At 46.1% G+C, this 26,844-nt stretch overlaps 1 protein-coding gene across 1 annotated transcript in view; it reads right to left on the minus strand.

Annotated features, from left to right (window-relative positions):
• The window catches only part of CCDC12 (coiled-coil domain containing 12), a 36,181-nt gene extending 10,110 nt beyond the window's left edge, over positions 1-26,071 (minus strand). The window contains exons 1-2 of the mRNA XM_083580080.1: positions 25,923-26,071; positions 3,224-3,297 (exon numbers count right to left, since the gene is read on the minus strand). Coding sequence (XP_083436206.1) covers positions 3,224-3,297; positions 25,923-26,015 — 167 coding nt within the window. The 5' untranslated portion in view covers positions 26,016-26,071. The remainder of the gene's footprint in view (positions 1-3,223; positions 3,298-25,922) is intronic.
• Positions 26,072-26,844: the final 773 nt, after the last annotated feature.

Genomic DNA, 26,844 nt, shown 5'->3' on the forward strand with positions numbered 1-26,844 from the left:
AAGCCAGACTGCGTTGCTGCGGCACAGACCCACATCCAACTATCAAACCCCTTCAGAAACAGGCCGGGCAGCAGGAGGAGTGGGCTGCTTGTGCGTTTGGCAGACGTGTGGGGCAAAAATAAAAATTGGCTGGGGACTTGGGAGAGCATCTTTCTCTCTCTCCTTAGTGCAGTTGCTTAATCTTGCAGGGGACAAGCAAGGCGAGGAATGAAATGTTGCTAGGCAGCATCAGCATTTATTTGCTCAGGTTCCGCTCTTTTCTCCCGCCTCTTTCAATGCATGTTTCCTTAGACGCGAGTCCCACTGAGTTCAACAGGATTTACCCCCTGTGGCCAAAACCTTCTCTCCAAGCAGGAACGATAACCGGTTGGATAATTTTCAGGGTTTGTGAAAGTGAGCCAAACCTCTGGGTCTTTTTGGGCTGGCGGTTTTTTATTTATTTATGGATTTATAAACTGCTTTCCAACAAACGTTGTCAAAGCAGTATACTGTGCGCACACACACACACACACACACAGAGAGAGAATATGTACAATGGTACCTCGGGTTAAGTACTTATTGCGTTCCGGAGGTCCGTTCTTAACCTGAAACTGTTCTTAACCTGAAGCACCACTTTAGCTAATGGGGCCTCCTGCTGCTGCAGCGCCGCCGGAGCACGATTTCTGTTCTCATCCTGAAGCAAAGTTCTTAACCTGAAGCACTATTTCTGGGTTAGCAGAGTCTGTAACCTGAAGCATATGCAACCTGAAGTGTATGTAACCCGAGGTACCACTGTAATGGAAACTGGTATATGCTTAGCAATTTAAGGCACACTGATGATGGAAGAGAGTTCTACCAGTGACGGTTAGCTAAGAAAATTAAACAGAGCCTCCGTCTTCAGAGGCAGTCTATATCTGAAAACCAGATTCTTAGCAGGAAGTAACTGAGGAGGGCTGAGAGAGGGAGGGAGGGAGGGAGGGAGGGAGGGAGGGAGGGAGAGAAAGAAAGAAAGAAAGAAAGAAAGAAAGAAAGAGAGAGAGAGAGAGAGAGAGAGAGAGAAGGAGATGCTCACAGTTTATTTAAAGGGAGGAAATAGGAGTGGGAGACAGAGAGAGAGCAGAATTAATAGACCTGAACACCCCAGAGAAATATGCAACAATGATTTTTAACCCTCCTATGCAATTGGGGTTTATAACTAATCCCGGAGGCATATTGAAATATGCAAAGCATTCCACCTAGCCTGTGCAACACATTTCCCCCACCAAAGCAGTTGGTGGTTCTGTTTCTTTTTAAATTCTTAGAGGGGAGAGGAACACATTGGGGTCTGTTGCAACTGAAGCAAACAACCAGTTTTATTTTGCATATCCAAGATAGCGGAGGTGAATTTTAAATCATGGAGATTTTTCTTCTTCTTCTTCTTTTTTTAAATGGCTATTCCGCCGGGGCGTGGTCATGTCTGTGCTATGCTCCAGGTGAGGTTTCTACCCACGCTACCACACCACCGTGGATCCTATGCTCCTTGTGGGTAAACTACGTGCGGCATCTCGGAAAAGGATCGTCTCTGTGTCTAAATGCAGAGTTAAAAACGGGTTGTGCCGCTGGGCCTTCCGTTCAATTCCACAGCATCAGAGCAATGCCAGGAGCCAGAAACCAGCCGCACGACACCCCATGCCCACCAGGGAACCACTGGAGGCTTATGCTACAACAGCAGCAAGAATACTCATCGCAAAGTATTGGAAGACACAAGATTTACCCACCCGGGAAGAATGGCAGATGAAGTTGATGGACTACATGGAACTGGCGGAAATGACTGGCAGAATCCGAGACCAGGGAGAAGAGTCGGTGGAAGAAGATTGGAAAAAATTTAAAGGCTATTTACAGAAACACTGTAAAATTAATGAATGTTAGAAGGATGCTGGAATGAAGTTATATGGCTTTAGCAGAAATGTTATAAAGAATTAAGTAAAAATAAATTGTTAATGGACTAAAGAGGGAAAATAAGGTTAGACTGTGTTAAGATAAATTATAGGACAAAAATTGAGAAAGATGGAAAGGATTTGCTGAAATAGCTAACTGAACTGGAATACAAAAAAGGGAGGTGTGAGGAGGTCGTTGAAACAAGTAAATGAAAGATAAGATATGGAAATATTGGATGTGTTTTTAATTGTTTCTGTTTTTGTTTTGTTTTGTTAAGATAGGTAGTGTTTTTGTTTTTTGTATTGTATTGTTCTGTTCTGTTTAACTCTTTTTTTTTCTTTTTGTAATCTTTAAACTTTTAATAAATATTATTTTTTAAAAAAAAAACACCACTGGAGGCTTGTTACATTTCTCTAGCCTGTCCAAACAGACAGGTCCGAATCCCTTTAATTAACCACTAAATGCAAGGCTCTCGCAGACCTGCCACACGCAATTAGCAGCGCGGCCTCTTCCCAGCAGGAGACCTCCCAGGAGAGTCCTTTGGGTGTGCAGCCCGCAGTGTGGGGAGGAGGAGGGTGTTCAGGAGAGAAGCTCCCAATTCTGCGCTCAGGATCCATCCCTTGCCCCCGTCTCTGAAGACAGGGAATGGGAGTTGGTACCCATTCTCCAGGGCTTGGCATCTTATTCCATTTCATGTGGACGTTTGTATACCCCACTTGCATTCACAACATCACAAGGAGGTATACAGGCAAGCATCCCCTCTGGGAAGCTACGGAAATCTCCATCCCCGGATGCTGTTGTTGTTTTAGAGAGAGAGAAGGGTGGAAAATGAAAAGAGATGAGTCAGTCGCCTTGTCAGGATGTTTTCATCCACAGGTCAGCTCAGACGACTTGAGCGTTTCTTCTCAGCTCAACATTTCAATAACCCCGTGTTGTGTTGTGGAGCAGAGAGGGCACCGGCCTGCCTCTTTTGAGTTGCCTGCTCTACCGTCTGCTCCAACCGTTAGCCTTAATCAGCAGAAACGGAAAATGCAATATCAAAGTCATTCATTATTCACCACCCTTGGGATCGCGTAACAAGCCGCTTCGCGGCTCGCTTACCTCGTATGCTGTTTTAACAGGAAAAGCAAGTTTCCCTGTTATAAACAAGCCGGTTTTTCCTTTCCGAGGGGGTCGTGCGTGTGTGTGTGTGTGTGTGTGTGGAGAACACACAGTCCAAAGCTCAGCTCCTGATTTGCAAGCAGGGAGCAAACACTGACCTCTACGCTAGATGACAGAGCCACGATACGGCTCAAATCACAAACAGAGAGGATAAGCAGCCACTTACTTATGCTTTCCCATATCTTTCTCTTCACCGTCGCCTCGGAAATGCTTGAGCTCCGGTGCGCCATCATCTTTATTCTGTGGAGAGAAAGAAAGAGGGGGGAAGTTAGGGGGAAGAAGAGCACCCATCAAGCCTGACGTTTCTCCAGTGCGAGATTTCAATGCAAAAAAAAACCCCCCAGGCCCGGTGCCTGAACTGCATGTAAATGATTCAGAAGGCCCAGGGTTCTTTGGTGTCTGGGCTTAATTTCATTTCGCTCCAGGCTGAATTCCCCACTGTGACTTGCGCGCACAAGAGAAATGGAAGGTGCGCAAACACACATGATGCCAGCGAGGAGGGAAATGAATTAGATGTTTGGCGGGTGCTGGGACGTGCAGAGCAAGTTGTGCGTTTGGGGACTGCTGGATGAGCAAAGCAAGCAGAGAGCTGGCGCTGGGGGAGGAAGAGTTTGACGGGGGGTGGCAGAGAACACACACACACACACACTAGAGTCAAATGAAAGCTGAAACGGTTTCCTGGAACGCGACGAATGCCAGGATAAACTGTGGCTCCTTCTGTACTCTGGTGCAGCTGCACCAAACACATAAGAGCGAAGGGCAAGGGGATGCATGGCTAGATTGCATGCAGAGCTTTGCTGGGTGTGCGCCTTGTTTAGTGTCAGTACAGCTGCATGGGAATGTAGAATGAAATGGGGTTTTTAACAACAACAAGCCTCCCACACAGCTGTAAAAGAGGCACCCCCAAACTCAGCCCTCCAGATGTTTTGGGACTACAATTCCCATCATCCCTGACCGCTGGTCCTGTTAGCTAGGGATGATGGGAGTTGTAGTCGCAAAACAGCTGGAGAGCCAAGTTTGGGGATGCCTGCAGTAAAATATGAAAGCATGTGGGAGCTCACAAAGAATAAGCAAACTGGAACAACTGGGTGCTCAATCCAACCATGTTTAAGAATTGTCATTGACTGAGTAGGTTAAGCGTCAGACCTTGGCGGGGGTAAAAAGAACCAAATGGAGTATCGTAGCACCTTGAAGACGTTTTTACGGCAAAACTGCCACAGACTACAGTCCACTTCAACCAATGTATGGAGTGCTATCCCAAGGTACAGCTATCAGACAGGTGTGGGGGGAGGAGAATGAACAGAAAGTACAGGTGGCAATCGTTTTTTTATTAGTCATGAACCTTTTTTTGAAAGAAAAAAACCAGAGTTGTGGATAACAGACACCCCGGCACTGGTTAATCCTACAAGTAGCAGCCGAGCTTCAATGCTTTTCTTTGGCCAAAGCCAGGTGCAAATGATGGGAACTGTTAACACTTGGAAGGAACCAGGCTGACACAATACATTAATACCTCTGTCAGAAAAAACATGAAAATAGGATCAAGGGGGTGGGAAATGATAGCTCTTCTTCGACGTGGGTGACTGCTTTCTCCCATACTATGGTCCCAAACACAGAAGGGAAGCCAGAGGAGGTATGTAGTAGTAGTAGTAGTAGTAGTAGTAGTAGTAGTAGTAGTAATAATAATAATAATAATAATAATTATTATTATTATTATTATTATTATTATTATTATTATTATTTATTTGTACTCCGCCCATCCGGCTGGGCCTCCCCAGCCACTCTGGGCGGCTTCCAACAAAGATTAAAAATACATTAAAATGTCCCACATTAAAAGCTTCTATGAACAGGGCTGCCTTCAGATGTCTTCTAAAAGTCTGGTAGTTGTTTTTCTCTTTGACATCTGATGGGAGGGCGTTCCACAGGGCGGGCGCCACTACCGAGAAGGCCCTCTTCCCGGTTCCCTGCTTCTTGCAATGAGGAAACCGCCAGAAGGCCCTTGGAGCTGGACCTCGGCGTCTGGGCAGAACGATGGGGGTGGAGACGCTCCTTCAGGTATACTGGACCGAGGCCGTTTAGGGCTTGAAAGGTCAGCACCAACACTTTGAATTGTGCTCGGAAACCTAAGAAGGCCTGCTGTGATGCCCTTCAAATCCAGGAGGCGGGTGGTCCTTGCTTTCAGGTAGCCAGAAGGAAGACCCCGCACAGGGCACCAATCTGGTGAGGCGATGGAAGGCACAGAATTTAGAATTATCCTGGCACAGCCTGTTATCCCCAGGCAGAAAAATGCCACCTCGCTAGAGCACAGAGCAAAACACATCATCCCACGTGTCAGTTTTGTGAGCTGTGCTTGGAACTTTGGGCATTCATCAGCGCAGCAAATCTGGCTCTCATTTCAGAGATGTTTCTGCCCAACTTCTGCTGTTTTTCCTCCCCCGATCCTTCCTTGCCCTTTCCAACGGCGCTGTTGGGTTTCGCCAGCCATCTGGGACCTTTTTATCAGGACGGGGAATCGGTAAGCCGATTGTTGTGTTCCGTGAGCAAAAGACAGATGGCGGGAGGGTCCCATTTGGCTGCAGTTACACCAAGCAGGTGGCAGATGGCGACACAAGAGCCAATCGGGAGCTTGGGGGCGGAGCCGCACGTGCTCTCTCCAAGTCGCCGGCTCCTTCGCTCTGCGATTGAGTCAGGCATCCGACAGATTGGACCCCAAAACCCAGGAGATAGCAAACAGCACAACCTGTTTTCTAAAGATCACACACACAAACACGCATGCACAGATAACAGGGAAGGCAGACAAGGAGCACACCTTGCTTAATACAGGGGATAAACTTTGCAGCCCTTGGTACCGTATTTTTCACTCTATAAGACGCATTTTCCCCCTCCTAAAAAGATAAACTTTGCAGCCCTGGGTAATTGAGGAACACTGCCTCAACCGCTCACAAAATTAAACCAAAGAATACATGAAGATAGTGTGCCGGATCAGGCCAATGGCCCATCTAAGTCCAGTATCCTCATCTCACAGTGGCCAAGTGTGGGAAACCCACAAGCAGGATTCGAACACAAGAGCCCACTCTCCCTCCCTCCCGATCACTGCCTCCTGTGGGGAGGAGTTCCATAGGTTGTTGTTGTGTAGTCGTTTCGTCGTGTCCGACTCTTCGTGACCCCCTGGACCAGAGCACGTCAGGCACTCCTGTCTTCCACTGCCTCCCGCAGTTTGGTCAATCTCATGCTGGGACCTTCGACAACACTGTCCAGCCATCTCGTCCTCTGTCGTCCCCTTCTCCTTGTGCCCGCCATCTTTCCCAACATCAGGGTCTTTTCCAGGGAGTCTTCTCTTCTCCTGAGGTGGCCAAAGTCTTAGAGCCTCAGCTTCAGGACCTGTCCTTCCAGTGAGCACTCAGGGCTGATTTCCTTCAGAATGCAGAGGTTTGATCTTCTTGCAGTCCATGGGACTCTCAAGAGTCTCCTCCAGCACCATAATTCAAAAGTATCAATTCTTTGGCGATCAGCCTTCTTTTGGTCCAGCTCTCACTTCCATACATCACTACTGGGAAAACCATAGCTTGAACTATACGGACCTTTGTCGGCAAGGTGATGTCTCTGCTTTTTAAGATGCTGTCTAGGTTTCCATAGGTCAACCATATGCTAAGTGAAGAAGTGGTGCTTTCTGTTATCAGTCCCGAAAGTTCCAACATTTAGCTTCATTGTGTGTTCTAGTGTTGTGAGAGAGGGAGGAAAATGTTCCTCTGCCGGTGTTCTCCATGCCAGGCATGGTTTTATAAACTTCTAACATGTAAATTCTTCCTCACCTCTTCTCAGGATGGAAAAAAAAAATCCCAAACATTGCCACCTTTCTTCCTAGAGGAGTCGCCCCCTCCCCTAAATCATCCTCCAGAGCTTTATCTACAGGATTTATCTCCAGCTTTATCTCCTGGTCTGCCCCGCAGAGGACCTTAAGGTCCATGAATAACCATAGTTTAGAGGTCCCGGGCCCTAAGGAAGTTAGACTATCCTCCACCAGGGCCAGGGCCTTTTCAGTGATGGCTCCCACCTGATGGAATGCTCCGTCCCACGAGACTAGGGCCCTTCAGGATTTAACCTCCTTCCGTCGGGCCTGTAAGACAGAGCTATTCCGCCTGGCCTTTAATTTGAATTCAACCTGATCTTTTATTTCCCTTCTCTCCCCTCCCCCTCCCCTTTTATGAAGACCACCCACTCTGAGACCCCACAGCTAATTCTGCCCTGGCCTCCACGCTGGCCCAAGTAGGACCAATTCAGCCAGCTAGCCCTGGGGATTATCTAATTGATTTTTGGATTTTATTGTTATTCATGTTTTTATACTGTATTTTATGCTGCTTTTATAATTAAGTGTTTTAAAGTGTTTTAAATTTGTTGTTAGCCTCCTTGAGCCCAGTTTTTGAACCGGGAAGGGCGGGGTATAAATAAATAAAAATATTATTATTATTAATAATGCATCCCATCAGTTCTAAGGTCCTGCAATGGCTATCATTGCCAATGGGCTATCGGAGATGACCGTCACTTCATGAAGATGTACAGCTTAAGCAATAAGGATGGGCTTTCCACCTGCACAGCTGGTTTAACACACACTCTCCAAATCGGAGCCTTGGCATGAAGAAAGAGACAGAAGACAGGAGTTATGCAGCAAGAAGTCAAGGGAGGCTCTGGCTGGTGTAGTCTAGGCTGCAACCGGCCTCTCTTTTTGGGGACCACCCCATGCCTTGACCCATCTGCCTCTACCGGAATCCTCTGCAATGTACAAGGGACTCTCAGGCGATGGGAGGGGGGAATTTCAGGCACCCAGAAATCTGGGGTTATGGATCTGAGATCTTTCCTACCCAATCTCTGCATAGAAGAAAGAGGCTTGCCAATTGGTCGGGAGTGTCGAAAACCGGTCGGGGATTTGCATTTTGCCCCTGCCCCAGCCCCGAGTGCGAGTGCATGGAGGACTAGAGGTTCCTTCAGAAATTCCCGCCTACAAGGAGAAAATGTGCTTATCTCCTTAGCTGCTTTCAAAGAGCCAGCCTGCCCAAAAGCCTGCCGTAGTTCCTGGTGTTCGCTCCTTATTGAAGTCATAATCCTTGCTCATTCGCAGCAGGTTGCTATGGAAATGATGGCAACCGCAGCCTGAATATTACGACTTTGCACAGCGGAACAAACAGGTGATGGGGTTGTGGCGGCGGCGGCGGCAGCTGGAAAGGAAAGCAGTCTCTTGCTTCTTTTAGTCTGGGGTGTGTGAGGGGGCTTTTTCAAACTGAGGGACACATTCCCTTATGGGCAACCACTCAGGGGCCACATGGCAGCAGCAGGCAGGGCCAGAGCCAAAAGTGGGTGGAGGAACCAAAATAATAATAATAATAATAATAATAATAATAATAATAATAATTTATTTATACCCCGCCCGTCTGGTTAGGTTTTCCCAGCCATTCTGGGTGGCTTCCAACAAAATATTAAAATACAATAGTCTATTAAACATTAAAAGCTTCCCTAAACAGGGCTGCCTTCAGATGTCTTCTAAAAGACTGGTACAGTGGTACCTCGGGTTACATATGCTTCAAGTTACATACGCTTCAGGTTACAGCCTCCGCTAACCCAGAAATAGTACCTCGGGTTAAGAACTTTGCTTCAGGATGAGAACAGAAATCGTGCTCCAGCGGCGCGGCAGCAGCAGGAGGCCCCATTGGCTAAAGTGGTGCTTCAGGTTAAGAACAGTTTCAGGTTAAGAACGGACCTCTGGAACGAATTAAGTACTTAACCCAAAGCAATGAGGGAACCGCCAGAAGGCCCTCAGAGCTGGACCTCAGCGTCCAGGCTGAATGGTGGGGGTGGAGACGCTCCTTCAGGTATACAGGACTGAGGCCGTTTAGGGCTTTAAAGGTTAGCACCAACAGTTTGAATTGTGCTCGGAACCAAGGTAACATTTACCCTTCATACAGTGTTCGAAATTTCCGAGGCGCTTTTTGCACCTAGCTATCAACCACTGACTCTGGGCTGCTTTCAGACGCTAATAGCCCATCCTGTAGAATTCTATCAGTTACGGTATATTTTATCTGCAGTCAGAATGAATTTCAGGAACCAAAATGCTTTTTCTCTGTGCAGACTGAGCAGGAGCAGTGAACAATGTTATAGCTAATCGCTGTCGCTTGTCTTCACTTTACCCCACTGCCCTGCTCACAGTTGTGAAGAATATCCCTACGTTATGGATGGTCTGTGTCACCATTAAGAAAAAGAGGCAGGAATAGGCCAATATATATGTGCACTGTTCCTGAATCAAGTGACTTTTCATCTTTAAGTTCTCTAAACCTTTCTCAAGGCTGTCCTCTGAACCGGCCAGATGTTTAACTGAGAACCAATCACAGTCAGTCCATCCTTTGAAAAATACAGTGGTACCTCGGGTTACATACGCTTCAGGTTACATACGCTTCAAGTTACACAGTCCGCTAACCCAGAAATAGTGCTTCAGGTTAAGAACTTTGCTTCAGGATGAGAACAGAAATCATGCTCCAGCGGCGCGGTGGCAGCAGGAGACCCCATTAGCTAAAGTGGTACCTCAGGTTAAGAACAATTTCACGTTAAGTACGGACCTCTGGAACGAATTAAGTACCACTGTAAGACTTTACAGCTGTCTTTCCCCAAAATGGCAACCAGATATTCCATTTTGGCGACTGTAAACTTGGTTTAAGGAGCCATTTGACACCTAGCTTATATACAGTGGTACCTTGGTCGTCGAAAGGCTGAGTTTGTCGAACAAATTGGCTCCCGAACTCTGCAAACCGGTTTGAGTGTTCCGGTTTGCAAACTTTTTTGGAAGCTGAACGTCCGACACGGCTTCCAATTGAGTGCAGGAAGCTCCTGCAGCCAATCGGAAGCCACGCCTTGCTTTTTGAACCATTCCGGAAGTTGAACGGACTCCTGGAATGGATTAAGTTCGACAACCAAGGTACCACTGTATCTGAGTTTCTAACGCTGCCTTTGTACAGCAGGCTAGTTTCTGACCACACCCCTCTATTCACTGCCCAGGCAAGGAAGAGGCATTATCAGTGTTCAAGGACACATTCCAGAGGCAAAAACATGAAGAAGATGCACAACAACAGGGCTGATGATGGAGGTGCAGCTGATGAGAGACTTCAGGCTACAGGGAGAGAGATCAAGCCTAAGGTTTAGACCTGTGAGATCTTATGTGGCTCAGGACCCCAGGACCACCTCTCTGCATATCAACCAAACAAGACCCTTAGCAGGAAGTTCATCTCAATTCATGCTGGGGTTTGGAAACACTTAATAAGTTGCAATAGTTTTCTACTGCTCCAGAGTGTCTCTGAAATGCAATGTGAAAATGAGATATCAACACACGCACGCACAGAGAGAGAGAGAGAGAGAGAGAGAGAGAAAGAAAGAAATGGAAGGATAGAGTGTCTTCTACATGTGCCCAAAGATTTGCAGGAAGCTACTAATAATGGCTGCCTACCAAGGGATGCGGGTGGCGCTGTGGGTTAAACCACAGAGCCTAGGACTTGCCAATCAGAAGGTCGGCAGTTCGAATCCCGTGACAGGGTGAGCTCCCGTTGCTCGGTCCCTGCTCCTGCCAACCTAGCAGTTCGAAAGCACGTCAAAGTACAAGTAGATAAATAGGTGCCGCTCCAGCAGGAAGGCAAACGGCGTTTCCATGCGCTGCTCTGGTTCGCCAGAAGCGGCTTAGTCATGCTGGCCACATGACCCGGAAGCTGTACGCCGGCTCCCTCGGCAAGTAAAGCAAGATGAGCGCTGCAACCCCAGAGTCGTCCGCGGCTGGACCTAATGGTCAGGGGTCCCTTTACTTTTTACCAAGATTAGCCAAACTCTGTGGTTGCCTACCTGCTTTTTTTATATGGAGAAAGCTAACATCTCCCTATAAAAGGACCAAAGCAAAAGGTTTGCTGGGTATATTCCTCCGGTTTGCAAGAAACCAGTATGCTTACAAGAGTCCATTAAAAGAGAAAGAAAGAAAAAAACTGCCCAAGCAGCCATAATCCAGAACTCAAAACAGCAAACTCAGGCTCATTCCATCGCCTCCCTTTATCAAAGGCTGCAAACTTCCGCCCTGCCACTCCAAAGGGTGAAACATTCCCTTGGATTTCCAAGCACTCAAAAGTGGAGGGGGCAGTATGTGCTGAAATGCACGCCAAGAACCCGTCAGCACAGCTAAACAAACCGGGAGAGGTTGGCGTTTATATTGTGCAATAAAGGGGGTGTTTCCCCCCCATGCAGAATAGGCACTAGAGCCCAGGGTGGGGTGGGAAAGAGAGAAGCATTTATTTATAATTTTAATCGTGGTGATTTATTGCCACCACACACCCCCAAAGTAAATAGAGACACAGATACTAATGCTATACTTGCACCATTTTTGGATTCATTTATTTCAAACCCCTGGTCATTCAAGTACCATATGGTGGTAGTTCTTTGGGACTTTGGGCAAAGCACTTTCTCACCGCCAGCTAACAGATCTTTTGAATGGAGAGGTCCAAAAATTAATCTTGAGACCTTTCCACATAGGGGAAGATGCTCCGGCACTGAGCTATGACCTCTTGATCTCCGCTCAGCAATGAGAGGCAGGATTTCCCACCACCACCCAGTGCTTTATTCTTGCACAGAAAACTTTCCATTTTCTAAGTTCACCAGCAACAATGAATGGACGCCAACTGCAAATACCATCCTATGAAAGCCTGGCAGTTTCAGAGTCTTTAACTTGGTTTATAAAAGGCAAGCACCGTATTTTTCGCTCTATAAGACGCACCAGACCACAAGACGCACCTAGTTTTTGGAGGAGGAAAACAAGAAAAAAAATATTCTGAATCTCAGAAGCCAGAACAGCAAGAGGGATTGCTGCACAGTGAAAGCAGCAAATCCCTCTTGCTGTTCTGGCTTCTGGGATAGCTGCGCAGCCTGCATTCGCTCCATAAGACGCACACATTTCCCCTTAGTGAGTCTTATAGAGCAAAAAATACAGTAAAATAAACATGCCAAAGCAGATCCCTTTCTAGGGCAGCCTTCGACAACTTGGCGCCCCATTTAGAAGTTCTGGACTACAGCAGGCTTCCTCCACCTCGGCCCTCCAGATGTTTTGAAACTACAATTCCCATCATCCCTGACCACTGGTCCTGCAAGCTAGGGAACATGGGAGTTGTAGGCCAAAAACATCTGGAGGGCCGAGGTTGAGGAAGCCTGGACTACCACTCCCTCCCATCATCCCTGGCCATGCTGGCTGGGGCAGATGGGATTTGTAGTCCAAAACATCTGGAGGGCAGCCAGTTGGTGAAGGCTGTTCTAAGTCATCAGTTTCCAGCGCAAACTGAACATTTTCTGATGCAGTTTTCCTCCAAAAAAAAAACACCCTTCACTGCCCCCGCCTTACAAGTATCTGTATCTCTGGCCAACTCACTGGATCTACTCACTAAATCACATGATTATTTTGAGAAGAGGGTGAATCGCTTAACTGTCAGAGGTCCTTTACCTTTACCTTTTATGTATACCGAGGCCCCAATTCGCTTCCTTATTGAGCAACAACTGACTTTCTGCCATGTGCAGGAAGTCTCTTGACAGATATTATGACAGTCACTTGTTCATTTAAAACTGGAATTACCAAGGACTGAATCAGGGACCTTTCTGCATGCAAAGTTCTGGAGTTTCTCCGGTGTGACAACACTGCTGTTTTCCCTTCCCAGAAGGTGGTTAACAGTTAGAAATATATGCAAAAAGGTAGCTTCACCTGGCTGCCAAATCAGCCAAGTGAGGAAGGAGGAGATCTGAACAAAGAGATGTCCCATTACCTCCCCCACCCACCCAACACCCGCACTTTTTGACATCACTGAAACAGCTATATGTGGGTGGGCAGGCTATTTAAAAATGTTGGTTTTTTTAAGACTACTAATCTCTGTGAGTTTCTTTGCAGGGAAATGAGGAAGGCAATGGCCTTCTCATTTTTATGTACCACATAATAAATACTTGATCTTGCTACCTTGTTGTTGTTGTTATTGTAGACTTTTAGAAGACATCTGAAGGCAGCCCTATTTAGGGAAGCTTTTAATGTTTGATGTATTAGAGGATTTTAATATTTTTTGGAAGCCGCCCAGAGTGGCTGGAGAAGCCCAGCCAGATGGGCGGGGTACAAATAATAAATTATTATTATTATTATTATTATTATTATTATTATTATTATTATTATTATTGCATCTTCTTCTATATGGCTTTTGCGATTTTTTTTGACTGTACCAAAACCGATTTTGGTAAAAGTTATTAAAGGAAAATTTGCTGTATTTTCTGGTGTATAAGACTACTTTTTAACCCAGGAAAATCTTCTCAAAAGTTGGGGGTCGTCTTATACGCCGGCTGCAGCAGCAGCTCCTGCAGCAACTCCCCACCAAAGGATAAACCGACAGCAAATTAAATCAGAGGACACCAAGCTCTCTAGATGAAGCAGAAATACAACTGAAAATTGGCCCCAGAAGCCCCCGGCCACTGGGAAGTGGAGCAGATTTCCGAGCCGGACTGGAGACTGGTTTTTTAAATTTTTATTTGGTGTGCATTGGAAGAGGGGTAGTCTTATACGGCGAGTATATCCCAAACTCTATATTTTAACTGGAAATGTTGGGGGGTTGTCTTATACGCCCAGTCATCTTATACGCCGGAAAATACGGTATTTAAAAAGCAATCATTTGCCACCAAACATGGGCATCCAAAAATCTCCTCTCAGATTTTGCGTTCAACATGGCACCCCACAAACCCAGACAGTATGTCTGCGAAAAGCTAAACATTGGCTATGCTAAAAATGGAGAACCCACATCTGCCCACTGCAGAATTAAAAACTGTGAGTTCTTCCCCCTTGTACCAGTTAACCAGCCATGAATGTGTCAACTGATTCTTCCTGGCTTGCGCAGAAGAGAGGGTTCAAACCTATCCTTTTTATAAGGTCCTCAAGGGCAAACGCTTGTTCTTGTGTTCTCGCTCTCTATTTTAGCCATCTGTAAATAGCCATCCGTGTACAGTACTGCCGTGATATTAACAAATATTCAAGACCGAAGCTGCTATTTATATATATGATGTGAACACACATAACAGGTTAATTTCAAACAACACCAGGGAGTCGTTTGCAGATGTAAATCACATGCTTCGCAGATACTAATTAAGCATTCCCACTTGGGTGCAAGACACAGATCTAACTGTGCATTTTTGGAGTTGATCATTAACCTAGTTTTCCCCTAGTCTTCTCTTACCACCCCCCCCCCCTCACAATCCCTTTCTAATCAAACACAAAAGCCCTGTTGGGGAAAGGCAGAGCTGCTTGACGAGGGACACAGTTCAGTAATACAGGCCCAGTTAGCCAAGCCAGGGCTGGCATTTTAAAAGCAGAAAAGAGAACATGCTCTTCATGGGCATTTGATTTTGTCCTTTCAAAACCTGAAATTCCTTGAGGAGCCTTGGCTCTTCACAAGGGGAGGCGCTGCTGCTATCTTTGGATTGTAAGCCTGGAAACAAGAGGGGAGGGACGAAACTTTGGCTGGGAAATCTAACATTCCTTAAAAGTGACCTTGGCTGAGAGCAACTCCTGCCCAGCTGAACACAACAGAGTTTACCACCGAGGTGCAGCAGAAATGTGCAGAAGAATACACCAGACCACTTGGCTACGACCAGGAAAACCAATTCTATGGCATGGATGGTTAGGTGCCGGAAGAGACACCTTGGTTGCCAAAAGGTTAATCCTCCAACACTAAAATCAGCTAGCACTGAATGCGAGGGTTGCATTGGCTCAGGATGTTAAGGAGGAGAATATTTGAGAGACAAACACTATACAAAACCGTCAAGGCATGTTTAGAATTCACTGCCCAAGATCACAGCCACTACTGCATGGATCTTCAAAGTGCTTGTTGTTGTTTAGTCGTTTATTCGTCTCCGCCTCTTCGTGACCCCCTGGACCAGAGCACGCCAGGCACTCCTGTCTTCCACTGCCTCCCGCAGTTTGGTCAAACTCATGCTGGGACCTTCGACAACACTGTCCAACCATCTCGTCCTCTGTCGTCCCCTTCTCCTTGTGCCCTCCATCTTTCCCAACATCAGGGTCTTTTCCAGGGAGTCTTCTCTTCTCATGAGGTGGCCAAAGTATTGGAGCCTCAGCTTCACGATCTGTCATTCCACTGAGCACTCAGGGCTGATTTCCTTCAGAATGGAGAGGTTTGATCTTCTTGCAGTCCATGGGACTCTCAAGAGTCTCCTCCAGCACCATAGTTCAAAAGCATCAATAGTGCTAGGCCCCGATACCAATAAATATTTAATAAAAAAAAAATAGTGCTAGGCCCCGGGTTACCTGGACACCCATTATATTTTGATGCCAGAATGTAAGAAGCTGATACGTTTTTCGGCCTTGTGCACAAACCTGGCATCTTAACCTTTTGGAAGGCTTTCCTGGCCAAGGGGATTAAAAAGCAAGTCGCTAGGTGCTCCGTCGGCAGAACATTAAGACTCTGACTACAACTCCCAGCAGTCTGGGATGATGGGAGTCCACAACATCTGAAAGGGACCACGCTGGCTACCCCTGGCCTAAATTTCAGTTCTTTTTTTCTGACCCCTATAAACAAGGACTACAGAAAGAGAGAAATAGCCAAGACTGGAAAAGTTAAGTGGGTGGGTTGGAAAAAAAGAACACAGCATGGGTTCTAAGACACGGAAGGCACTTTGCTATAAAATTCCTCACTTTCCATGTACTTGTAAAATGTGTTTAGAAAGTTGTCTCGCAGCCTTGTTCCACATTTGTTATCCACATCTAGCCCTCTTTTGCTTCTTTATTTATACCAGTACACAGACTGGCGCCAACCGATCTAAAAAACTTGATAGCAAGTTTTCAAAGCTGTCACGTCCTCTGCGCTGAAGGAGAGATTTCGCCACCTTCTCTGCCCTCTGTTAGCACAGTTTCTCTTTAACTCTGAGCAACGCTCTGCTGCCAAGACCCAGATTCTGCAGAAGAGAGGAGGGAGGGAATGTGAACCATGTGGCTTCGGGGTTGCTCAAGAAATAAGTTGCAACTGGCTGGATTGAAAAGGTCTCCCGTCCCATGTCACAGAGAGGAAGCAATGCTACCAGCAGGGAATATTTCTAGCATGCATACAGCACCACAAACCTGGCTAAAATATATAAAGGCTGCAATTTGGAACTGGGAAAATACTTGAGGGCAGTTCCAAAAGTGGGAGTCCTGTAGCCGCAGATATCAGGGGTGTGGAAACAAGTGAGGCATAAACCTCCCAAAACAAGGGCCCTACAAAACTCGCTTAGGTTGAAAGCATGCACCAAGATTTGAAAAGCCGCTGGGCCAGGGAAGGTCACAGGCATGAAGAAAGACTAACGTTATCTCCATATGCATGCCTTTAGCACTTTTGAACAGCCTTCTGAGAGCCACATGCGAGCAGAGCAATACAGTGGTACCTCGGGTTACATACGCTTCAGGTTAGACTCCGCTAGCCCAGAAATAGTACCTCGGGTCAAGAACTTTGCTTCAGGATGAGATCAGAAATCGTGCAGCAGCGGCACAGCGGCAGCAGGAGGCCCCATTAGCTAAAGTGGTGCTTCAGGTTAAGAACAGTTTCAGGTTAAGAACAGACCTCCAGAACAAATCAAGTTCTTAACCCGAGGTACCACTGTACATGCAGTTCTTCCTTTGTACAGGGACTGTTGCTGTAGCTTTTTTTAATTTTTAATGCAATTTAAAATCCAAACAAGTGAAATACTTTTTTTAAAAAAATGCATTTCCTTCCCTTAAAAACTACCCAGCCTAAGCCTTGATAGTGATCATTTGCTAAGACAGCAGAAAGTGTTTCATGAGCCAGCGAAACCAGGCTTTGCTTGTTAAAATGGAAAGCTATCATTTGTATTCTGAAATCAGGCAGCAACACAAGAGCTTCACTTCCTGCCTCAGCCGGAGCAAACCACAGACACCTTATCACACCAAAGCAAGAGTTCTCTTTCCTATTTTTCTCTGGGGCTCTGCTTAACGTGGCCTGAAGACGCTGTTCCACTTCCTCATGCAGTGTGAAAACAGGAAAGAAAACAGGAAATGCACAGCTGAACAGGGTGTCATCCATTTAATAAGGCCTGGACAAAAAAAAAACCATCTCCGTGAGGAACGTGACTCGCATTAGGCTTTATTTTGTGTCTTTTCGGGCCTATAGGGTCACCAAGATGCAACAGGAACTCCCCCAAAGCAAAACCAGAAGCAGGCTTTAGTCTACGCTGGGTGATCCAACATTCAGCCCTTGGTAGAAGAGGGGGGTCTGCAGACAGCACTTTCCCACAGCAGCCGAGGGAGCGATCCTGTGCCACGCTGCTTTGGGCTCCCACTGGCAGCGTCAGTGGCGTGGCTGTTCCAGAGCTGCCTCCAGCTGCAGCTCATTGCCCACTCGCCCACTGTCACCTGGCGGAGCAAACCTGAGCAACATCTTCCTTCTTGGCCAGCCCGACACACTGCCCTGGGAGCTCTTCGTCCAGCGGCAAAGCAAGACAGACGGGCCATCCAGGTGCAGGTGGGCACCAGAGTTAGAAACCCAGCTACAGTGGTACCTCTGGTTACAAACTCAATTCGTTCTGGAGGTCCGTTCTTAAACTGAAACCGTTCTTAACACGAGGCACAAAATGGACTGTCTAGGCCAGGGGTCTGCAAACTTTTTCAGCAAGGGGCCAGTCCACTGTCCCTCAGACCTTGTGGGGAGCCGGACTATATTTTGGAGAGAGAAAATGAACGAATTCCTATGCCCCGCAAATAAGCCAGAGATGCATTTTAAATAAAAGGACACATTCTACTCATGTAAAAACAGGCTGATTCCCGGACCGTCCGCGGGCCGGATCTGGCCCCCAGGCCTTAGTTTGCCTACCCATGGTCTAGGCGCTGTTTTTCTTTTATTTTCAAGGAACTTTGTTGTTGTTGTTGTCATTTGCTTGGAAGTAAGAACAGCTGCATCCAGACAGATCGTGAAGCTGAGGCTCCAATGCTTTGGCCACCGCATGAGAAGAGAAGACTCCCTGGAAAAGACCCTGATGTTGGGAAAGATGGAGGGCACAAGGAGAAGGGGGCGACAGAGGACGAGATGGTTGGACGGTGTTCTCGAAGCTACTAGCATGAATTTGACCAAATTGCGGGAGGCAGTGGAAGACGGGAGTGCCTGGCGTGCTCTGGTCCAGGGGGTCACGAAGAGTCAGACACAACTACACAACTAAACAACAACAACAACAGGATTGCAGCAGTGCCATCCAGCCAGATGGAGATGTCAGTTGCCAACCTAGCATCTAGAGATCTCCATATGGTTGCAACTGGGCAACACAGGATTGTATGCCTGGAAGATTTTGAGCACTGGCCACACAACTCTGTGAACTTTTCTTCTTCTTCACGGGCTGCGTTTATTTACTGGCTTCACCAAAGCCTTGAATCATTTTGACTGGAAGCCGTCTAAAATAATTTATTATGATAATATTTATTTATACCCCATCTTTTGATATCCTGACACGAGCTCAATGTCTGCGTTATTAATTTTGCTAAATAAATAAGTATATTAAATCTATTAATTGTGCATTTAATTACATATATTCTATTAGATATATTGTGTATATTAAATAATATTAGCTATACAGTGGTACCTCGGGTTAAGTACTTAATTCGTTCCAGAGGTCTGTTCTTAACCTGAAACTGTTCTTAACCTAAAGCACCACTTTAGCTAATGGGGCCTCCTGCTGCAGCCGCGCCGCTGGAGCACAATTTCTGTTCTCATCCTGAAGCAAAGTTCTTAACCTGAAGCACTATTTCTGGGTTAATGGAGTCTGTAAACTGAAATGTATGTAACCTGAAGCGTATGTAACCTGAGGTACCACTGTACTGTGAACACTTTAACTCACGATATGGAAATTTAATTCAGTGTGTGGCTCGTGGGTTCTGTGTCAAAGTACTGCTGCGGCCCACTTGGTCGGAGAGGTTGAACCACCTGGCCTGAAGCAATCCATTTTCCCAAGCTGTCAGAAACTTTATTAGTCAGGCTATTAATAAACGATGAGCTGTGGGGGTAGGCGGCTTATCTTGACAGATCACTTTATTCCTAACATGGATAATTCATAGAAGCCGCAACTTCTTGGGGGCACTGGCGGCAAGGAAAGCGCCAGCAAACCTTCAGCTATCGTATTTCTTTTTAATTAAGAAATAAAAGGTTTCCAAGGGACAAAAGCAGAGCTCTTCAATGACGGCGTAGATGTGAAGTAGACAACAGCTTATGAGAGAACAAGCACTACATGGCCTCAGCTGGGGCCAATGGAATCCCCCCTCCTCAATGTAGAATCACCAAGTCAGTTCACGTTATCAAGTTATTTCAGGATATATTGCAGATATTGTCGTGATGTATGGAAGTGAGAGCTGGACCAGAAAGAAGGCTGATCACCGAAGAATGGATGCTTTTGAATTATGGTGCTGGAGGAGACTCTTGAGAGTCCCATGGACTGCAAGAAGATCAAATCCATCCATTCTGAAGGAAATCAGCCCTGAGTGCTCACTGGAAGGACAGATCCTGAAGCTGAGGCTCCAATACTTTGGCCACCTCATGAGAAGAGAAGACTACCTGGAAAAGACCCTGATGTTGGGAAAGATGGAGGGCACAAGGAGAAGGGGACGACAGAGGACGAGATGGTGGGACAGTGTTCTCGAAGCTACCAGCATGAGTTTGACCAAACTGTGGGAGGCAGTGGAAGACAGGAGTGCCTGACGTGCTCTGGTCCATGGGGTCACGAAGAGTCGGACACGACTAAACAACTAAACAACAACAACAACACCCAATGCTAAATCTACACAGGTATGGCTGAGAAGATCTGGAATAAAGCGTTCAAATCATGAAAACATATGGACTGCCTATTTTATTCTAGCCTGGTATTCCAACAGTAGCCAGCTAGATGCTCCCAGCAGTTCACAGCTGAAGAACGATGGAGCTAACTGAGTCCTATTACTTCCAAGCATCAGATTATCAAAAGTATTCTGAACAAGGGAGGTTTCCATTTTAGAAAATAGCCTCTGACAGATCTATTCCTCTGTGAATTTGGAAGTTCTTTTTTCAAAGGAACTTCTAGTGATATTCTTCATCGGCAACTGAATCTACTGCCAATCATTTTCACTGGTGGGTTCATAGCAGACAAATTCTTTTTGCCTTGCTACATCATTCATAATCGTCAAGCATAACTCCTCAGGATTCACCACCCCCAAAAAAGAAGTCCCAAATGCTTATGCCTTCCATCATAAGGAAAATGCCCAATAAATATTACTAAATTATTATGGTGTGCTCTGGTCCATGGGGTCACGAAGAGTTGGACACGACTAAATGACTAAACAACAACAAATTATTATACAGGCAAACTCCCTATTTACGCAGGGTAAATGTTCTGAGGCATTTAAGTGAAATCGCATATACTGTATTGGGAACAAGATCGAAAAAGCCTGCAAACAGCACAACCGCTCCCTCCAAACCTCATCACTCAAACTCCAAATCTCCACAGGTCTCAAAGGTCGGTACAAGGGCTCCCAAGATTGTTTTCGTGCTTTTTTAGTGCTGTTTTTGCCACTTTTCGTACCACTTCCAGGTTCGTGGCAATGCACATATGCCTTGAACGCGTGTAAATGGGGAGTTTCCGTTGAGTGCTTTTAAAGTGTTTAAAGTGGTATGTGTACACTGTGCCAGTAATACAGATAAACGATCAATCTGCAAGTTATTTATCAGTATTATCACCCAGAAATTAAAATAAAGGGGTGGAGCACACTCAGAACCAAGCAGAAATTTGAACCCAGGGTTTCTGGTCCAGAGTCACTGCCAGTTTTTTTGTATTGGGAGTAGATCACTGTCTCTTGGGAGTTGGACGTGCCTGTACTATATCATCAAAGAGATACCATACAGAAATCCCTGCCTCCTCAAATTCTTCATATCATGGCACCTTAAGCTACTCACATGCTCCTGGATTCCAATACCCTACCTCTAGGCCTTCAAAAGTTACTACAATCTCCCCACCCACCCCTAAAACATATTAGAGCTCATTTCTGAAGATCACAGGAGATCCAAGTCCCCCATACCCTATGTCAGGCACACGTAAACTCGGCCCTCCAGATGTTTTGGGACTACAACTCCCATCATCCCTAGCTAACAGGACCAGCAGTCAGGGATGATAGGAATTGTAGTCCCAAAACATCTGGAGGGTCGAGTTTGGGGGTGCCTGCCCTACGTATTCCAATTCACTTCCTGTGCCCCAAATCTCATAACTGAGGCTTGAGTTTTGGTATTCTTGTTCAATTTAAGATACAAAATTTTCTAGTCTGAGTAACACAGACCATTAATGCTGGTAAAAGACTCTAGTCCAAACTTTTGGCAATCCAGGAAATCTACCACTACAACTCTCTTGCTAGGTTGCCATCTCATCTCTGCTTAAAAACCTCCAACGAAGAGACTCCACCACCTTCCAAGGCAGTCTATTCAACTACCCAATGGCTTGTACCACCAGAAAATTCTTCTTAATGTTGAGTCTTAATAATAATATTATAATAATTTATTATTTATACCCTGCCCATCTGGCTGAAAAGTTTCCCCAGCCACTCTGGGTGGCTTCCAATTGAGTGTTAAAAACAATACAGCATTAAATATTAAAAACTTCCCTGAACAGGGCTGCCTTCAGATGTCTTTTAAAGATAGCTGCTTATTTCCTTCACATCTGAAGGGAGGGCGTTCCACAGGGTAGGCGCCACTACCGAGAAGGCCCTCTGTCTGGTTCCCTGTAACCTCACTTCTCGCAATGAGGGAACTGCCAGAAGGCCCTTGGAGCTGGACCTCAGTGTCCGGGCAGAATGATGGAGGTGGAGACGCTCCTTCAGGTATACTGGACCGAGGCCGTTTAGGGCTTGAAAGGTCAGCACCAACCCTTTGAATTGTGCTCAGAAACATACTGGGAGCCAATGCAGATCTCTCAGGACCGGACAAAATCCCCTAACTTGTGAGTTCTGGTCATTCCCTGTAAAGCAACCGAAAAACCACAAATCTGCTGCATCATCTGTGTGGAACCCCTTTAAACGTACATACATCCGAGTAAGGACCCTTTTAATTCAGTAACATGTGGAAAACCATCTTGGCTGTGAGTCCTGCAGGATCTGCTCCCTGTCCTGCAGGCCTTTTTCACTTGGCCTGGGACGGCAGGACTCTGACTGAATCCAGTTACAAAAGCTGATGCTGAAAAGACTCTTGGGTTGGGGTGTTGAAGTTTGTGGGGGTTTTTAAATCATTAATACAGATCTTGTTGTGATTTTTGTGCAAACTGCTCAGTCTGCATATTTTTAATGACTACTTTTGTTACATTGTAGTTATGTATATTTTCATGTTGCAAGCTGCCTTGAGAGTGGTATGAGCTGTGGAAAGGTGGCTTACAAATAAAATTATGTATGTATGATTTGGCAATCATTTTTGTGTGTGTCTTACAAATAAACACACCTGCTTGCCAAAAGGAATAGCAACCTTGTATCCAAATTAGCATTAGCCACTTGCTCTGCTAATACAAGGATTTCTGCATGTAAAACAGAACTTCCCATACTTCCTTCCCCCCACAAACCTACTCAATCTGTTCTGAGGGTTCCCCCTTCCTTCAGAGCATATTTGGGGAGGCCCTGGGACACACCCTGGGGGAGGAAAGTGGCCATGTGCCATTACACAAGCATAAATCTTCCACTAATGCAGACTTGAGAAACTTGGGTCCCCAGATGTTGACGGACTACAACTCCCGTCATCCCTAAAGGTAAAAGTACCCTTGCCCGTACGGGCCAGTCTTGACAGACTCTAAGGTTGTGCGCTCATCTCACTCTAGAGGCCGGGAGCCAGCGCTGTCCGCAGACACTTCCGGGTCACGTGGCCAGCGTGACAAGCTGCATCTGGCGAGCCAGCGCAGCACACGGAAACGCCGTTTACCTTCCCGCTAGTAAGCGGTCCCTATTTATCTACTTGCACCCGGGGGTGCTTTTGAACTGCTAGGTTGGCAGGCGCTGGGACCGAAAAATGGGAGCGCACCCCGCCGCGGGGATTCGAACCACCGACCATGCGATCGGCAAGTCCTAGGCGCGGAGGTTTTACCCACAGCGCCACCCACGTCCCACGTCATCCCTAAGCACTGATATAAAAGTTAATTTAGAAAATCATGAGGAAAGGAAGTTGATAGTGTTATAAGAAAGTTTACGTCATATATTTATGTATATATATATAATGTTCACAAATGTACCAAGCAAATACATATATAAGTATATAAAACCACATGCCTGAAACCCACAGGAAAAGTCCTAAAACCATTTTGACTCTTTCAGTCACTTGAAATATTTCTCAGCAAGGTCAAAGGAAATGCAGAAACCTCCTCATTGTCTCTGTCCTCACAAATCCTGCCTTAAGGGCACATTTAAGGTGTGAATTGGGTGAGCCTGTGACCTGGCTCAGGAATTGTATTATCATTACAAAAGAATTGCCAGGCTGTCCAGGTAATCCAGTCAAAGTGACCATTAACAGGTAACCTGGCAACAGGTAGGAAGCGGTCTGTCATAGTCAAAACAATCAATCAAACAAACAAATTCCTTCCAGTAGCACCTTAGAGACCAACTAAGTTTGTTATTGGTATGAGCTTTCGTGTGCATGCACACTTCTTCAGACAGTATCTGAATAACAATAACAAACTTAGTTGGTCTCTAAGGTGCTACTGGAAGGAATTTTTTTCAAAAAAAATTGGTAACATGGCAGACAGGGTAAAAACAACCCACTCAGATTTCTGTTGTAGACCGCCTTTTCTGTGATGTAGGTATGATGTACCTGGGGGGTGGAATTGGGCTACACTCCTTCTGTGATGTATGTATGATGTTTCTGCGGGTGGTCTTGGACTCCAGGGTGGGCAATTTAAAATGTCTATATAAGGGCTGGCACACCTTTGTTCTCGGTTCCTCTCCTCCCTCCTGCGTTGGGGGCGGGGGGGGGGGGAGGTGAGGATCCTGTTGCAACAGTTCAATAAAGATCAGGCTCACTAGCTGCTTTGCTTCTCAATATTCTCTGGTTGGCCTCTGTTATTTTCACCTACCAATAGAGAACCTACAAAAGGATTCTATATGGGCTCTCGGGTACCCCATAAGGAAAAACGAGCAGTTTTATTACTTAAAACCAGGCTTCATCTACCTCGGCCCTCCAGCTGTTTTGAGACTACAATTCCCATCATCCCTGAGCACTGGTCCTGCTAGCTAGGGATCATGGGAGTTGCAGGCCAAAAAAAATCTGGAGGGCCAAGGTTGAGGAATCCGGCTTAAAACAATAGGCTCCAAAGAGCCAGGGAGGTAAAGTGGAAAACATTGATGTGGTGATATAGTATTAAGTAGAATAATAATAATAATAATAATAGTAATAATAATTTGAAGGGGGGGACACAAAAAGTGGCCTGGCAGTACATTCTTTCACCTTTGGTGGACGTGCCCAAAGATTAAGGCTTTCTGGGAGATGATCTATAATGAAATGAAAAAGGTATTTAAATATACCTTCCTGAAGAAACCAGAGGCCTTTCTCCTGGGCATGGTCGGCCAATTGGTGCCAAAGAAGGATAGAACTTTCTTTATGTATGCAACAACAGCAGCAAGAATACTTATTGCAAAGTATTGGAAGACACAAGAGTTACCCACCCTGGAAGAGTGGCAGATGAAGGTGACGGATTATATGGAATTGGCGGAAATGACTGGCAGAATCCGAGACCAGGGAGAAGAGTTGGTGGAAGAAGACTGGAAGAAATTTAAAGACTATTTGCAGAAACACTGTAAAATTAACGAATGTTAAAATGATGTTGGATTGAAAATAAGTGGCATTAGCAACAAAGTTAATAAGAATATGCAAAAATGAATTGATAATGGATGAAAATATAGAGTTATAATATGTTAAGATATAGAGTTAAGATCAACGAAAGAGGGTAAGGATTTGCTGATTTGATTATTTAAAAAGGGGAGGTGTGAGGAGGCCAAGGAAACAAGCAAATGAGTTTAAAGTTACAAAAAACGGATTTGTTTTTAATTCTTTTTTATCTATTTGTTTTTTGTATTTTGTATTTTTATTCTTTTTTCTTTTTTATGTATGCTCTCGTTTTGGTATCTTTTTCTTTCTATATGACTTTTTTTCTATTTTGTAAACCTATGTGTTGTGTACTGAGTTGAATAGGATCCAAACTGCAGCAGTCTGATTGGTCCTAGAACAATAGGATCCAAAAGGCAGCAGTCTGATTGGTCCTAGAACAATAGGATTCAGAATGCAGCAGTCTGATTGGTCCTAGAACCATGCAGCCGTATGATTGGTTGGCAGGAACCACCCAATCATGCTCCAGATAGAAGTGAATCCACAACCTGATTGGCTTACAGTAGAATTCCGGAATTAGCCAATCATGTGCAGCCCATTGTGTAAATAATGTATATAAAGCAGATACTTTGAGGGGACTTTCATTCATTCCTCCTCACCACTATGAGCTGAATAAAGAGCATGAAGTCACTTTGCGACTCTGAGTATATTTCACTATGTTTTTGTAAAACCTCAATAAATATCTTTTTTTAAAAAAAGAAAAAGAAAAAGTGGCCTGGCAGGGACGGTCATTCGCACTCCCCCTCGGGATCCACAGGGCTGAGGGGAGGCTTCGGGGCCCGATCCACCAGGGCTGCCTTCCTGCTCTCCCACCACGCCAGGCCGGCCTCGGCCCTGCTCCCCCGCCGCGCCCCCCCATTCGGACCCAGAGCCGCCGCCCCAAACCCCTCGCCCCGCTCCGCTCCCCCAGCCGACCTGCCTGGCCGCCGCCCCGGTTCTCTCCCTCAGAGCCTTCAGCCGCTCCTTCCTCTTCAGCGCCTCCTCCTGCAGCCCACCGGGCGCCGCCATCTTGACCCCTAGTGCGCAGGCGCAGAGCGGCGGAGCGCAGGGCCCCGCGCGCGGCGGGAGACAGCCGAGTCGTCGATGGGTGGTGTTGTGAGTGCAGAGGGAGGCGAGGCGAGCGGAGCGCAGAGATAATCGATCGAAGGAAAAGTGGGGGGGGCGGGGATAAAATGTGAGGAGGATTTAATTTTAATTTTATTTTGAGAGGGGTTAGTGTAGGTTGGGACATAAGAGAGAAGAAGGTGGCCCTTTTGGTTGGAGGAGGGGCCTGTTCAGCCACAGTGCCTCTGACCATGCACAGAGTGCTTTCCCCACTCAGGAGGGACTCTGCGCTGGGGGAGTTTTCCTCAATTTTATTTTACTGTATTTTAATATGCTTTATTAAGATTAAACAGAAGTAACAAACTAATCCAGAAGAAAAAAAGAAAATAGTAATATATGTTACATCGCATCACAATACATTCTTCTTGAATTTCTAACGACTTCCCGTCACTACATCATGCATCTACCACTTAGTCTAAAGTAAACTTAAAGTAAACAACTTAATCTAAAGTAAAGGTAAAGTGACCCCTGACCATTAGGTCCAGTTGTGGTCGACTCTGGGGTTGCGGCGCTCATCTTGCTTTACTGGCCGAGGGAGCTGGCATTTGTCTGCTTCCGCATTCAGTTTTTCCGGGTCATGTGGCCAGCATGACTAAGCCGCTTCTGGAGAAACCAGCGCAGCGCACGGAAACGCCGTTTACCTTCCTGCCGGAGCGGTACCTATTTATCTACTTGCACTTTGACGTGCTTTCGAACTGCTAGGTTGGCAGGAGCAGGGACTGAGCAACGGGAG

The sequence above is a fragment of the Podarcis filfolensis genome, assembly GCF_964270895.1.
Source record: "Podarcis filfolensis genome assembly, chromosome: 12".
NCBI classification, from domain to species: domain Eukaryota; kingdom Metazoa; phylum Chordata; class Lepidosauria; order Squamata; family Lacertidae; genus Podarcis; species Podarcis filfolensis.